The following is a 16,787-nucleotide window of genomic DNA, read 5'->3' on the forward strand; positions in this document are numbered from 1 at the left end:
TTCTATAATTTACAATTAATATGAAATTAAATAATTATCTGTTAACAACAAATTACAAATAAATTCATGGTAAAATTATTCATCCATTACTTTATAATAACTTTATTAAATATAAAATTATTTAATCCAATACCTTTTACTATCAATGTAAAAAAAAAAACAAAAATGTAAAAAATTATTTCATTTTATTATAATTATATATATGTAACTAGAATAAACAAAAAAAATTTACACAAATGATATAGTATATGTTAAAATCAAGTCGATTTTTAAAAATTTTCAAATAATGATTAATTATTTTGCTCTATCTTAAACTTGTAATTTAGAGACTGCTTTTGAAAATATATATATGAATATCTATGATAAAAATATTATAATTCAGGTTTCACGCAAATGAATGTTCATTATATAATATTCATTTGTCAAATCAACACTTCTATTATTCTTTAAATATTTTCTATCATTTATCTATTTGGAAACATCAATGTAGTTAGTAGCAGTGTTATAGTTTTTCCACATAATTATAAATCTCTATTGTCTTTTCTTAGATAATTCTTACTTTTCTTTTAAAATAACTAATTAATTAAAATCTTGGTAATATCTTATTGAAATAATTATATTTCTTTTATAATCTTTTATCTTAATTTTTAAATATTATTACTTAAACTTTTTTTTTTTTAAAATTAAAGTATATCTAGTTATTCGTTAACTTATGTAAATATTATTTTTTTACTTACCATTTATATATTTCAAATTTTATTACATAACATGATTGTACAATATTACAATACTTAATTAAAGTGTATCTTAAATTTTTACTTATTAGCTGTTGTCAAGGTGATTGTTAATTAGAATACAATCTATGATTGTAATACTTTTTAAGATAATTCTAAAGTTATAGCTATTAGTTACATAAATTATATAAACATATATTAAATGTTTATTTATAAAAATTATAACAGAATTTTAATATGCTTTTTAATTATATTTTTTAACAGCTTTAAATTTAAAGTAATTATAATAAATTTAAATGAAAAAAATCTATAAAAATTTGATTATATATATAAATATTTTTTCATTTTTTAAAACATAAATATTTTTTTTATTCTATAAAAATATTTTAAATTAAAATCTATTTAAATGAGATATTATTTGATATGACAGTCATAACAATATACTATCATTGTTAAAATAGTATATAAAATGATACAGTTTCTATCAATTGACGCAGTTCCTATCAAATTAAATTGTTAAAAATTAGAAAAAGATTAATTTTTGACTAATTTAATAATTTTTATTAAAAGATTATTTATAATTATGTTACCGGTAATTTTTAGTTTATCTGTTTTTCCTATCAAAGTAAAATTTTTTATCATTAATTCTATAAATTCTATAAATAGTTTATATTAACTTTAAAAAATTTCTGATAAAGTAAATAATCTTAAAGTTGTAAACATGATAATTTTTGATTTCTATAAGGTAGTAGAAACTATCAAGGTATAAAAACTTTTTTTTTTTTAATTTTTCAATAATATTATGTTTATTGAATGTACTTTTAATTAACCTTTAAATTGAATTGATAATTTTTTAATATACAGTTACTAAATGTTAACTTTATTAGAAAATAAATTTAGTACTATGTTAGAAACGTAAATATTTATTTATTAATTACATAATTATAAATTAAAAAAATTAATACAAATTTTTTAATACAATTTTGTAAATTTTTTAGTGACTAATTACATAAATATTTTTATTTAAAAATTAGTCACTTTTTGATTTAAAATAAAAATTCTTTCTTATCAAAAAATTCTTTTAAAAGACAACTATACTTTAGGTATTTTAATACTTTTAATTATATTTTAAATATCAAATCAATGTTTTATAATAGATTTATAAAAAAAAAAGTTATCATAAAACAATCTTTTTTTGATCTTAAAGAAAATACTACATTTTCTTGACATTTTTAAGATACATTACCCTTTTAGTATTTATCTATATTATCTTTCTACTGTTATAATCATCGACAAATGATGAAGATGACCATCGATAAAAAAGATATTCTATTCATTTTACCGTCCTTTTATTATTATTTAAAATTTTTAAGACATAAACTTATTAATGGTTTAATCACTTTTAATTCACTATTTTAAACTGATTTTTTTAAACAAATAATATATTATTAATAATAAAAATATTTTATAGGTATTCATTTTTTTAAAACAAATCTTCCAAATAATTATTGAGAATATTTTTTTTTCTTAAATTAAGATTTTTTATTTTTACATTATTTTTAAAATAAAAAATGATTTGGTCTAGAAAACAATTAATTGTTTATTTATCACCTATAATACTTGCGTGGATTCCAATAGTATGGAAAGAAGAGGTAATGTCTAATTTGTTTTCTTAAGATATTAAATTTAAAAAAAAAAAAAGTTATATAATTATTTTGTTTATTAAAAAATTTAATAAATTATTCTATAGGAAGCTGCAAGTGCATATGTAGTACTTTTAATGAGTGTATTATGGGTAACAGAAGCACTACCATTAGCAGTTACATCTTTAATACCTATTGTTCTTTATCCTCTTCTCGGTGTCACAACAGCCTCAGCAATTTCTGAAGTTTACCTTTCTGATTCAAATTTTGTTTTTTTTGGTTCATTAGTTATGGCTATGGCCATTGAGTCATGTAGATTACATGAAAGAATTGCATTAAAAATTTGTCTTTTTGCTGGACCTAATCCAAGATTATTAATTCTTGGTTTTCAACTTGCTACTGCTTTCCTTTCTATGTGGATATCTAATACTGCTACAACTGCCATGATGTTACCTATTTGTATGGCAGTAATGAAGGAGTTAAGCATAAGTAATGAGTTTGTTGATAATAATAAAAATAATAATATCACAATGTCTGATCATAGGGAAGTTGAAATTGAATTTGTCAAAGATAATGAACATAATAGTGAAGCAAAAAATGATTATTTAGATATTAGAAAATTATCATCTGATCAATTAAATTTATACAAGGGACTTCTTTTATCAATTTCATTTTCAGCATCGATTGGTGGAACGGGTACTTTAATTGGTACTGGTTCAAATATTGTTTTAAGTGGTTATATTGAAAGGTAAAAATATTTTTTATTTGTATAATAAAAAAAAATATTAATAATTTGTATTTTTTTTTTTTTAGAAATTATGGACAAAATACACCTGTTACATTTGCAAGTTGGATGATATTTGCTATTCCACAATTAATATGTTTATTAACAATTTGTTGGATTGTTCTTGTTGTTTTATTTGTTGGATTTAATACACATAATAAAAATGATGATAAGCGTGTTAAAGAAGCATTAAGAGAAAAATATAAAAAACTTGGACCAGTTAATTATGGTGAAAAATGTATTATTGTATTATTTCTTTTATTAGTTGCATTATGGTTTTTCCGAAGACCTAAATTTATGACAGGATGGTCTGTTTTTTTTAAAAATGCTTATGTAACTGATGGTACAGTTGCAATGGCAATAGCATTATTATTATTTATTCTTCCAAAAAATAATCCATTTACAAAAGAAAGTAAAAGAATTAAAAATGTAGAAACATTAATGACATGGGATTTTATGAAAAATAAATTTTCATGGAGTACATTACTTCTTCTTGGTGGAGGTTATGCAATGGCAAAAGGTGTTGAAGATAGTGGATTATCAGAATTAATAGGATCAAAATTATCATCATTTACTAGTTTACCAGATTGGGGATTTGTAGCAATGTCATGTATTCTTGTAACAGCTTTAACTGAAATAAGTAGTAATGTAGCAACAGCATCAATTTTTATTCCTCTTGTTGCTGCAATTGCTCAAAAACAAAAAAAAAATCCATTATCATATATAATACCAGTAGCAGTGTCAAGTTCACTTGCTTTTATGTTTCCAGCTGGAACACCACCTAATGCAATTGTTTTTAGTGTTAAAGCATTAAAAGTTTTTGACATGGCTAAAGCTGGATTTTTTTTAAATTTTAGTGGTTTTATTTTAACAAATATTTTAGCAAATACCTGGGCAAAGTTTATCTTTGATTTTGATGATAAACCTGGATGGGCAAATTATAATAAAACTATCAATTATATGCAATACAATAACAATCATTAAACTAAATTAATCAATTTTTATTGATAATAAAAAATAATCATAATTACACTATAATTACATCAACCGCAATAATAAAATATATATATATATATAATTGTTTCATACTAATATTTTCAATATTTTTTTTACTTTAATACAATTAATAAATATATCATAAATCAGTTTTTAAATAAACATTTATAAAAAATTAAGTTTATTTATACTTAAATTATATCATTAATTTATAATTTTTGAAACATCTAACAATATTATTAAAAAAATTAATCTTTAATAATATTTCTTTTAGATAATATAATTTATATATCATACTATATTTTAAATTATATTTGAAATAAAATATTTTCTTTTAATTTCGTTGATAACTTTTTTATTTTTAGATCCTTTAATAATTTAGTTATATTAATAAAATGATAAAATTAATTTGATAATATTATATACTTTCTAAATTAAAATAATTTTTATTATTTTAAAATTTTTTTTTTTTAGATTTAATCTTATCATATAAATGTACATAAATTTTTTTCTTGAATTAAACAAAATTTTATATCGTTATATTAATATTAATTCTTTATATAATAATGTTATATTAATGTTAAAAAGTGTTTTATAAAAATGTTATTGTAAATATTAAAATTGTTGAATAAAATTAATTGTTTGTAAATGTTAATACTTTACATCTTATCAAAATTTTCGTCCATATTTCCATATAAAAATGCTTTGTTAATGGAAAGACAATCATTTTATTAGAAGAGGCGTTTTACATATTTAAGACTCGTCATATATATATTTATATTTATAAAGATATATAATTTTTACATTATTATATATTTCGTAATGCTGTTTTATATATTGATGATTTGGAAGAATAAATGTTTAAACACAATTATATTATACTATAATTAAAAAATTTATATATATATATATATATATATATATGTATATATATGTAAATTTTATTTTTTTTTTTTACTTTTATTATACACTTCTTTAATGGATCTTTGTATGTCTCATGTACAAGAGATTCATGAGATTATGAAGATTCATTAAAGATTTGTATTAATTTACTATTATTTTTTTAATAATTAATTTTATTTATAATATTATATTTTCAGTGATTTAGTTAATCAAAAAATAATTGAAAATAATGAGAAAATCATAATATATATTGTTATTTATTTTATACATAAACTTTAATTGGAAAAATTTATATATTTTTATTATGATTATTTTATAATCAATATATTTTTAATAAATTTACTTGTTTTTTTTTTTATTATTTCTTAAGTATATTCAATGAAATCAATTAACATTTTAAAATAATTTTTACTATCAGTTATGTAACAAAAAGAATATAAATTTGTATAATAAGTAAACAAAACATTTGTAATATATCAAAAAATATTTTCAATAAAAATAATTAACACAAAAATGAAATATAATATACAACCAACCTTCAAAAAACTTGTATAATATCATTGATTCTTAGCTTCTTTTACTTCAAAAAAGAGATACACAACAACTTATCATTTTGTATAATTTCTAAAGATCTCATACTTCTTTTGATAATGAAAAATAGAGTTCTAAAATTCAATTACTTTAAAACAAATTTTCGCAAAAGCACTTTCTTTTAATTTGTTGTTTATTATGTACAATAACATATATTACCAGATTTTTTGAATTATAATATGTAAAAAGATGACATTTAATAGTGTGTTATCAGAAAAAAGCAATTTTTTTTTGTAACCAGAAACAAATATTCTGATTTTATATTTGTTTTTTCTTTGGATAAATAAATTATATTTTAAAGTTTTTATGATTGTCTTAAAAATTTTTTCTTTTTAAAATTATTTATATTAAAAATATAGCAAAAAAAAAATAAAATATTTATAATAACAAATAAATATGATAATTCTACTTAGAAGCTTTTTAAACTCAATAACCTTTTAAATTTCTAAACATTATATTTTTTGTAACTAAACTAACTTAAGTTTTTGTTAAAAGTAAAGTATTTTATATTTCAATGAAGTAAAGATCTTTATTATCATAATTTGTATTATAATACTAGTATTATATAAGGGAAACTGACCTTGCTTCAGTTTATTGTATGACCGGGTAGGTAACTCAATTCTTATGTACAATTGGTACTTATGCCATCATATGTTCGTACTTTTACTAAATCTAACTTCTTATGAATTGTCACTTCATAATAATTTTATCTAGATAAAGATTATGAAAATATATTTATAATATAAAAAAAAAATTTCTATTACCATTTTATATTATATCATCAAATTTTTAATACTATTAAAAAGTTATTTTAATATATTTAATACATTATTTACTATTTAACAATAAAATGTTTAAAATAACTAAAATAAATAATAATTAGATCAAGGCAATTTTTTTATCATTAAAAATTTTGTACTATGACATTTTCTTATTATACACAAAAAAATTTTTTGTTTATTTAATTTAAATTGTTAGTATAGTTAATAATTTTTTTTTAACTTCTTAATTACCTACAATAAACATTAATGAATTGACCCTTAAGTAAGATTGTAAATTATTATATTAATTGTGCTAATATCAAATATACAATGACATTTTAAAAAGTGCAAAAATGATAATAAGAAGAGTATGTGGGTTTAAAATATTTCCTTAAGTTAAATATTGTCAAAGAATATTAATTTTTTATTTGTAAAATAAAAAAAATATATATATATATATCACTAAACAGTTAATCTTATTTTAATGAGATAACTTTATGTCTTAATATTGAAAAAAAATAATGTTTAACAAATAATTTTTGTTGATAAAAACTATATGAACAGTAGGATCTTGTTTTATAGCCACTTCAAATTAGTTACTTTAAATTCACGATCTTAACATATATAAAAATTCTATGCTTACTACAATTTTATTAAATAAAACTGTTATTGAATATCAAGGGGATTTAGTAATTACTATAATCAATTTATGTGTTAAAAAAAATTTTTTTCTCACAATATTACATTTACTTTTATAATAGTTATTTAAAAATATGATGTAAATATTTTGAAAACAGATGTAAAAAAAAACAACTTTTTTAAACTATTATAAATAAAATTTATACCCTTCTTTTGTTACTCTTAATTTAAATATCCTATTCATTTTTTTACATTAATCTATTAAATCTTTATACTTATGTAAATAAGTTAAAAATACTTTAATATTATTGTTAAAAATATTTTATACCTATAAATTTAACTAAAGAAATATATAAAAAAAAGAATAAACATCATTCATGTATTAACTTTTTAGGATAGAAAAAAAATTTTTTCTTGATATGATTTATATGTTTAATTTTGGTGACTTTATGTTTATATATATATATATAATTGGATGACATAAAAAAGTTTACTTTATAGTGACAAATATATATTTTTATATGTAAATATATCTTTTAAATTTCTAAAAATTTTAAATTATATGATAGAAATATATATTATTTCAACTTTTATTATTCATAATAAAATAAATATTATTTTTTTTCTAATTCTTTATTACTAATTTTTTGTATACTGTATACTATTATATTCAGAAAGCATTTTTATTATCATTTAAAATTTGATGAAATAACGTAAAAGCGTGATATTTTGGTTTAAATAGATATATTATAATTAATATTTTGAGAGATAAATTTCGTATTTAAAAATTTCTTTTTTAAATATGTAATTATTACAAAATAATTATGTTATAAAATTTTCTATATGATTTTTTCTATAATTTTTCGACCTTTTAATTAGGTGGAAGGGATAAATATGTTTAATTTAAAAGTTAAAATTTTTGTTTCAATGCCAATATATTTTAATATATTTATTTATAAATTTTTCATCATTCATATTCTAAATTATTTATTATCCTTGACTTGATTTTTTAGGTTCTCATTTGCGTTATAATTAAGAATAAATAAAAAAATATATATATATATATATATATATATACCTTTACATATAACTTATTTAAATAATTTATTATTTTTTAATTAACTTTGTAATCATTAATGACCTCTAATTATGTATACTGACCGATTTGTTATCTTGTCACTAGGCTAATCATATCAATCAAATTTTCTTATTACTAATTTATATATAAGATACATTGACAAAAAAAAAAGTTGATTAAGATACATTTTAACTCTATCTACTTCTTTCACCTTTAAGTTATAATTTATTATAACTAACATCAACAATCATCTTAAAAAGATATACTTAATTGTGCTTTATTAATACTAATATCTAATAATAATAATAATAATAATTGAGTAAAGAGCATTATAAGTATTTTATAATATGTAATTTAAAGAAAGAAACTATTAGGATAAAAATTATCTTTATAATTCTATAGTTATATATTTCTTTTTTTTTTAAACAAATTAAATTTTTCTAATTAATAAATTTTTTTTTTGTAAAACTACTTTACATAAATTTATTACTATCTTGTCTGGTTGTGAATGATAAATAAGAAGGTAAAAAAAATTCTGTTTCATGTCAAAATTTATATTAATTTTTATTACATCAATTTTTTTTATTTTATAATTAAAAAATTATATAAATAAAATTTATTACTTTTTTATTTTAACTCTTTTATATAAGTAAATTATCTTTAAATATAATATTTTTAAAAAAAAAAAGATATAGAGATAGAATTAGATTGACGAAATATTTATCCTAAATATAATATTTCATTTGATCAGAAACCTTTCATCTCTTTTTTTTTATATATATAATTGATACTTATTGTTAATTTAATGTTAGTACTTTTATTATAATAACAACAATAATAATAATAACTCCTCGCAGTTCATCTCTTTTATATATTAATTCCTTTCTTCAGTTAGGTAGATATAAAGGTTGAAACAATGTTACCATATAGCAAGGTCAGTTTTAAAAATAAAAGAGTTAAACCACAATTTATACAATGCAGATATATATATATATATATAAATGCATATATATATTTATATTCATATATAGTAAAGATTATTTTTATAAATTCCGATGTTTATGTTTCATTTTACACTTACATTGTTATATATTACTTAGTGGACATTAATTGAAAGAGGAAAAGTTTCTTTATTATAATCGTCTACATCTATAAAGTTCAATATAAATGCCTATTTTTATATTATTATATTAATATTTATTTAGAAATATAATTTAGGGTATATATTTATATACCATCATAAATGTTTGTAGAATATATAAATTAGTCATATAAAAATTTTGATAAATTTTATCTTTTTCAAAATAAATTTGTATTTTTTTTTTAAAAACACTGTTTTTAAATTTATGATATTATAAAATGTTTTAATTAAACACTTTTATAAGTCACAGTTTATATTACAATAAACAATAAATAATTAATTTAAGATATAATATAGATAATATATATATAAATGTATATTATTTAAATTAATATATGTCAGTTATATTTTGTATATATAAATAAAAACCATAAACAAATTTTTTAATTTAAATTTTTCATATGTTATAGTAAAATTTTATCTTATCAAAAGTTGTACATCATTTTAAAAAGACGATACTTTTTTCATTTTTAAATGTTCACTATAATGATACTATTTATGTAATAAATTTTTATTTATTAAAAAAAAAGACAATCACTATATGACAATGTATTTTTAGTTGTTATAAATTATTTTGTTAATCTTTTAAATATATTTTATAATATAATTTGATCCGCCAATTCATTACTTTTAAAATAATGTATTTTTTTTATTCTATTTTCCATAAAGCAGACATTTTATTAGTTTGTTAAAGTTAAAAGATTATGCTGTCTAAAGTTGACATTTTTCATGTTTTATATTTAAGAATATTTCCTATATTTAGAAAACAGGTGTAACGTTAAATGATAATACAAATTAAATAATAAAGTTAATCTTAAAATTATTATTGTATAAATAAAATTACTTATCTATTTTTAATGTATTTATTTTTTTTTTAAATATTATTACTGTCATATTTATTTTTAATTTTTTTAATATTTTTAATATTTGTGGCAAAATAATTTTATTTTAATTTCAGAGAAAAAATATTAACACTAAATATATTAATTATATTTATTGGAGGAAAATACTATTTATTTATTTTCATATTATCTATTATTATTTTTTTGACCACTTGAAAATTATAATTAGTTAAAAGAAACTGAACTGATTACTTATTTTCTAAATTTGTATATTGAATATTTAATTTACATTAACAAATAAATTGAAAAGTAAATGATGCTAGACGATAAAATATGAAAAGCTATTTATTGTTTACAAGGATAAAATTATTGTTGTTTTTTATAATCACTCATCTGTTCTTTATATCAAAGTGTAATGAGATTGAACAAACAAACATAAATGTAAATAATCCAAATGATAATATTTCTCATTTATTAAAAAATGAAAGAACATCTGACAATTTTATAAATCATAATATTATTTCATCAAGAACTGATGATTTTAGTAAACAATTTATTATAAAAAAAGATGATTCAGATCCTTCAAGGTTATTAAATGTTATCTTACCAGCAAATTTTTTAAACTACCGACAATTTATTGCAAAGGTAACTGATGTCTCACCATCTGTGGATTTTCCTATACGTGATGTTAACAGAACATTTTTGGCTTTTCCATCAGATAGTTCTATTATAAATATTCATGGTTTACATGCTGGTCATAAATATGAGTAAGTAAATACAAATTTATTACTATTAATGTTAAATTTTACATATTTTTTTTTATTATAATTTAAATATTGATTATTATTAAAAAAAATAATTTTTTTTTTAATTTTAATTTTAATGTTTTTTTTTTAGCATAGCTATATATGGAAGAATTATAAATGAAACACATTTAATTAAAAAAGAAATTATTTTTATGGATCCAGTTCCTCTTAATTTTCATGATAATGCATCAATAACTGTTATGCATACAAATATTACAATGAGAGCATTAAAACCTGAAAGAGCACTTCAAGATACATTTAGAGTTGAGTATATTCAATTAAATCCACCTAAACGATACCCAATATTGGATGTTCACGATATACCTGAACAAAAATATGTTGATTTTTATCTAGGAAACCTTAATCCAGGACGTGATTATGATGTCAAAGTAACATCAATAAGAGGTGATATTCCATCACAACCTTGGCAAGGTGTCATTACAACAAGTATGTTATTTTTTATTTTTAAAATTATTAACTACAATATATTTAAACAATCATAATTTTTTTAAATATCTTTTAAATCTATTATATTTATAATTTTTTTTTATTGTCCTAAAAAAATTAATAATATATTTTAGAACCACTTCAAGTAACAAATGTTACAGTTGATGATGTTATAGATTCAAATGAATCAGGTTGTATTATATTATCATGGATATTACCAATACAATCAGGTGCTGATAAATTTAAAATATTATATGGACCAACAACTGCTGCTGAAAATGGTATGCATAAAATAGAAGTTGATCATACACAAAAAACAGTTAAAATATGTAAATATATTATTCCTGGTATGGATTTTCTTTTTATTGTATCTGCTGAAAAAAGTAATCAACTTAGTGATCCTCAAAAAGTAACATTAACAATTAAACCATTACCTCCAGTAAATTTGTCAATTCTCCCAAACATGGATAAAAATTTATATAAACTAACAATTTATCTAAATAATTCAACAAAATCAAAAGCAGAATCATGTAAATATTCAATTATTGATGATAAATCAATTAAGATGGAAGGAGAAATTAATGCTGAAATGATTGATGGTGTATTGTCATGTAATACATATTTAAATTTAATTCCTGGAAAACGATATGAGGTATCAGCTAATACTATTAGTAATAAGAAAGGTAGTATTAAAATATTACGTAATATGGCTTTACCACCTGGTTTTGATATGAAAAATTTTGACTTAACTTTAAATGAAAATAATGGGATAATAACTATTAAATGGCCAAGAAATGAGGTCAAGTTACGAAAATTAATTGACATTTGGTCAAAAATTATTGGTAATGGAAGTACATTACAAATAAAAATAGAAAGTTCAAGTGATGGTAAAATAGTAAAAAATTATTCAACCAATCCATATTCTAGAAAAGATATTATAATCCCTAATTTAATACGTGGTGCTTGTTATAATATTGAAATATATACTTTAACACAAAATGGAATTGTATCAAATGATAAATTTGAGAAAAATATTAGAATTAGTATGACTACATTTGATATTAATACAGAAAATATTTCAAAAACTTCCACCATTGTAACATTTAATGATACTGGTAAATTTGGAGAAATACATGATAATAGTGTTGATTGTAAAATAGCTATTCTTATTAATGATATTCATGGAAATAATGTTTATGATAAAGTTTTTAATATGCAAAAAAATGATGAAAAATTATTTTCAAAAATAGTTTTAAATAATTTAAAATCTTATACAAAATATGCTGTTAATTCACAAATAACATGTGGAAAAGAAAATGATAAAATGTGTTCACAAAGTACAAGAACAATGAATATGATAACATTTGAAACAGAACAAGATATACCAGGATATATTAAAAATTTAATTGTAAAACCACTAAATTCTTATTCATGTCATGTTTCATGGAAACCACCAACAGAACCAAATGGTTTTATTACTAGATATTTAATTATAATTAATCCTGATAAAAATAATTTAATTGAAGAAGCACCATGGACATTAACTGTTAATGGAAATTTTGATAGTAATAATAAAAAGATTGATTCAATTGTTGATAATCTTGTTGGAGGTCAAAAATATAGTATTACAGTTTTAGCTGTAACAGTTGCTGGAACATCATCTATTTCCAATACTGATAATACAATTAATATTCAAATGCCTTTAGGACCACCACCAAAACCAACAACAAGTATAGAAGTTATACAAAATACTGTTCGTAGTACAGATTTATCAATAAGATATAATATGCGAATGTTATCATCAAAAAATGGACCAATTACTAAAATTGGTATTATTGTTGCTGAGATAGATCCAAAAACAGAACTTCCAAGAGAACCACCATCACATAATTTAATGACATCAATATCACAATATACATGGTATAAAGTTCAAAATTATGAAATATCACCACCATATATAACAAGTATAACTAATTTAAAACCACAAAAAAATTGGGGTACAAAATCAATTTCAGAAGTTATTGGAATTGAACCAAATTGTGAATCAAAAGATCCTGATGTTATATGTAATGGTCCATTGAAAGCTAATACAATGTACCGATTTAAATTAAGAATATATACAGCTGATAATTTATGGACAGACACAAATTATTCAGAGATTGCTAAAACTGGTAAGTTTTTTTCTATAAATATTATTTTAGTATATTTAACATTAACATTATTTTACTTATTTTAATATACATTTAACAATTATACTAACAATGTATATTACTTATTTTAAAAACTTTTTCTTATTTCATAAAAAGTATATATACATATATTGTTTTTATAATAAAAAAAAATTTTTTTTTTTATTTTAATTAAATATTAATTTTACATTAAAATATATTTATAAATTAATTAGTAATATTTTAATTATAATTATTTATATGTTAATTAATGTTATGTTAACTAATAATATTAATAATATGTACTTTTGTAGTAAAGGAGTGCTTGTATATATTGTTATCTTTACAATTGTCAAATAATATATAATATGTTATTGCTTTTTCAAATTAAATGTGTTTGTAGGTGTATTTTTAAAAGTTTTTAATAATACAAATATTTTATAATAATTTTTTTTTATTCCAAAAATACATGTTTTTTAGGTTGTTTTATTAAAACTTTTTCCTACAAATAATATTTAAATTTGCCATATTTTTGACTATCATTCCATAAACATTATACTTCCACATTTTGATAATCGTGAATGACATAGTAGTAGTAAATATACATTGATTAGTTGATGCTTTATTTATTAATACTTATATGTGTAAATATTAATTTTAAATAAGTAAAATTTCTCAAAATAAAAAATGAATTGTAAAATATTATTTTATATTATTTTTTATAAACATTATTATTTTTTTTTGTTTTTTTTAGATCTCCTCAAATCTGGATTTATGTTTAGAACTATATTATTATTCATATTATTGGCTTTGTGTATCGCAATTGCAATTATATTTCTTATTTGTATTAATAATTGCAGAATGTCAAAGAAAAATAGTGAAAAAAAAAGACCAGTATTATTTGGTGGAAGTAGTAATGGATCCTCTTCTATTGGAATGGATAGAAATTATGGGTCCTCATCAAAAAGTAGTAGTTTTTCAAGTGAGACCACACCAAATCATAAACAAAATCAATGGGCAGCTTTTAAAATGTTAATAAGAAATAGGACTGCTGAAATTGTCAATAAATTTAGTTTAGATCAATCATCATTCTCTAATCATCATACTTCAAAAGATATTAACACTACATCAAATTGTATTAATACTAATACTCAAAGATTACAAAATTCAAGTAGAATTTCAATGTTTGACAATACCGAAGATAATAATAATAAAACACCAATTAGTTCACCTATTATGATAAGTCATACTAATGGACAGTTGGTTAATTCACCTATGGTAGGACCTATTAAAAGTACAAAGACATTAAAACAACGAACTGGATTTGATAAAAGATTAGAAAATCTTGGTACTGTACCACAAAAAATTATTTTAAATACTGTTATCAAAACAGATAATCCTTCACGTAATAGACCTGTTAAAATAGAAAATTTTCTTGAACATGTACGATTAATGTCTGCTGATTCAGATTTTAGATTCAGTGAAGAATATGAAGAATTAAGAAATATTGGTATTAATCAAACATGTATTGCATCTGAATTACCAATTAATAGATCAAAAAATCGTTTTACCAATATTTTACCATATGATCATTCAAGAGTAAAATTAATCTCTACTGATGATGATGAAGGAAGTGATTATATAAATGCAAATTATATTCCTGGTTTTAATTCACGTAGAGAATTTATTGCAGCTCAAGGACCATTACCATCAACAAGAGATCATTTTTGGAAAATGGTTTGGGAACAACAAGTTCCATTTATTGTTGCATTAACAAAATGTGTTGAAAAAGGTAGAGATAAATGTCATCAATATTGGCCAGATCAAGATCAATTAAGTGTTTTATATAATGATATTGAAGTTACATTAGCAAAAGAAACAGTATATGATGATTATGTTTTAAGAGAATTACATTTAACACATATGTCATATGATAATTCACCTAAAAAAATTGTTTATCACTTACATTATAAAGCATGGCCAGATTTTGGTGTCCCAAATCATCCAGGTGGTATTCTTCATATAGTACGTCTATTTCGTAGTAAAGTTCCACCTTCCAAAAATTGTAGACCATCAATAATTCATTGTAGTGCTGGTGTTGGAAGATCAGGGACATTTATTGCAATTGATCGTTTATTACAGTGTATGGCTATTAATCAACCATTAGATACTTATGGTATTGTATATGAAATGAGATTAGAACGGTGTCAAATGGTTCAAAATGAACAACAATATGTATTTATTCATTTATGTATTGCACATGCAATTGAACAAGAAATGTTAAAAAAACAAAATTTTATAAATATGATGTCAATAAATCAATCAACATCACAAAATATTAATCAAAATCAAATATTAAAAGGTATTCAAGGTACAAACATACCACATTCTCATGAACATGATTCTCAATATTCACCTCAATGTTATAATGGTATGTTATTAGATCATCAACATATATTATATACTTCACCTCGTCAAATTAACTCTTCTATTCAGGGATCATCAAATGTTTGGATTAATCCATGCCAACAAAATCAATTAATAGAAGGATATCATACAATAGATATACGTGATTTTCATCAAAATCCAATATTTATTGAAGAGGATGAAGGAATAGCTGAATCAGGATTATAAAAAAAAATTTATAAGAATGAAAAAAAAAAACAAAAATGCTCTTATGCAAAATATGAGACTCTCATTTCACAAAAACATGTAACACTATATAGAACAAAAATAATAACATTTTTCGGAATGTCGCGAAAGCGTTTCTCTAAACGCCTTTAACCCGTTTATTGCCATCATGCATAATGAAGCATTTTTTTTTGAATTAATTAAAAATATTATATAATTATATATACTATTAATTTTATAATGTTTGTATTTCGGGTATCCAAAAGAAATTTTTATTTTTGTTATATTAATATTTTCAACTACCTTACATATTATATGTTGTTCATTTTGTTCCTAAAAATTATTTTTTAATATATATATATATATATAGAAAAAAAAAACAACGAATTGTAAAATTATTATAATTTAATTTAAACAAAAACTTATATTAATAATATTTTTAAAAAAATTATATATTTAAAATAAAATATTTAAAAATTATAAGTGTAATTAATTTTTTCTTAAATTTCTTCTATACATTATTGTTAGTTGTATTCATAGATTTAAGATTTTATTTTAAAATTTTCAAATCACTACCCACAATTCCAAGGTTATTAACATACAAATAAATGGTAGCATATTCT

The 16,787-nt window shown here is 19.8% G+C and overlaps 2 protein-coding genes across 2 annotated transcripts; both read left to right on the top strand.

Moving 5' to 3' along the window:
- Window positions 1–2,305: 2,305 nt before the first annotated feature.
- Window positions 2,306–4,145, top strand: SRAE_X000126800 (Sodium/sulphate symporter family-containing protein; the record flags this gene model as incomplete). Its single annotated transcript, XM_024647041.1, has 4 exons — window positions 2,306–2,386; window positions 2,485–2,873; window positions 2,922–3,125; window positions 3,191–4,145. 4 exons carry the CDS (start codon window positions 2,306–2,308, stop codon window positions 4,143–4,145), a joined length of 1,629 nt encoding a protein of 542 aa, XP_024498732.1.
- Window positions 4,146–9,045: 4,900 nt separating this feature from the next.
- SRAE_X000126900 (Phosphatidylinositol phosphatase PTPRQ) lies at window positions 9,046–16,167 on the top strand (the record flags this gene model as incomplete). The annotated part of the gene is made up of 5 exons (XM_024647052.1): window positions 9,046–9,063; window positions 10,524–10,879; window positions 11,010–11,365; window positions 11,500–13,536; window positions 14,288–16,167. The coding sequence occupies 5 exons, from the start codon at window positions 9,046–9,048 to the stop codon at window positions 16,165–16,167; spliced, it is 4,647 nt and encodes a 1,548-aa protein (XP_024498733.1).
- Window positions 16,168–16,787: the final 620 nt, after the last annotated feature.

Source organism: Strongyloides ratti, scaffold srae_chrx_scaffold0000002 (assembly GCF_001040885.1).
Source record: "Strongyloides ratti genome assembly S_ratti_ED321, scaffold srae_chrx_scaffold0000002".
Lineage (NCBI taxonomy): Eukaryota > Metazoa > Nematoda > Chromadorea > Rhabditida > Strongyloididae > Strongyloides > Strongyloides ratti.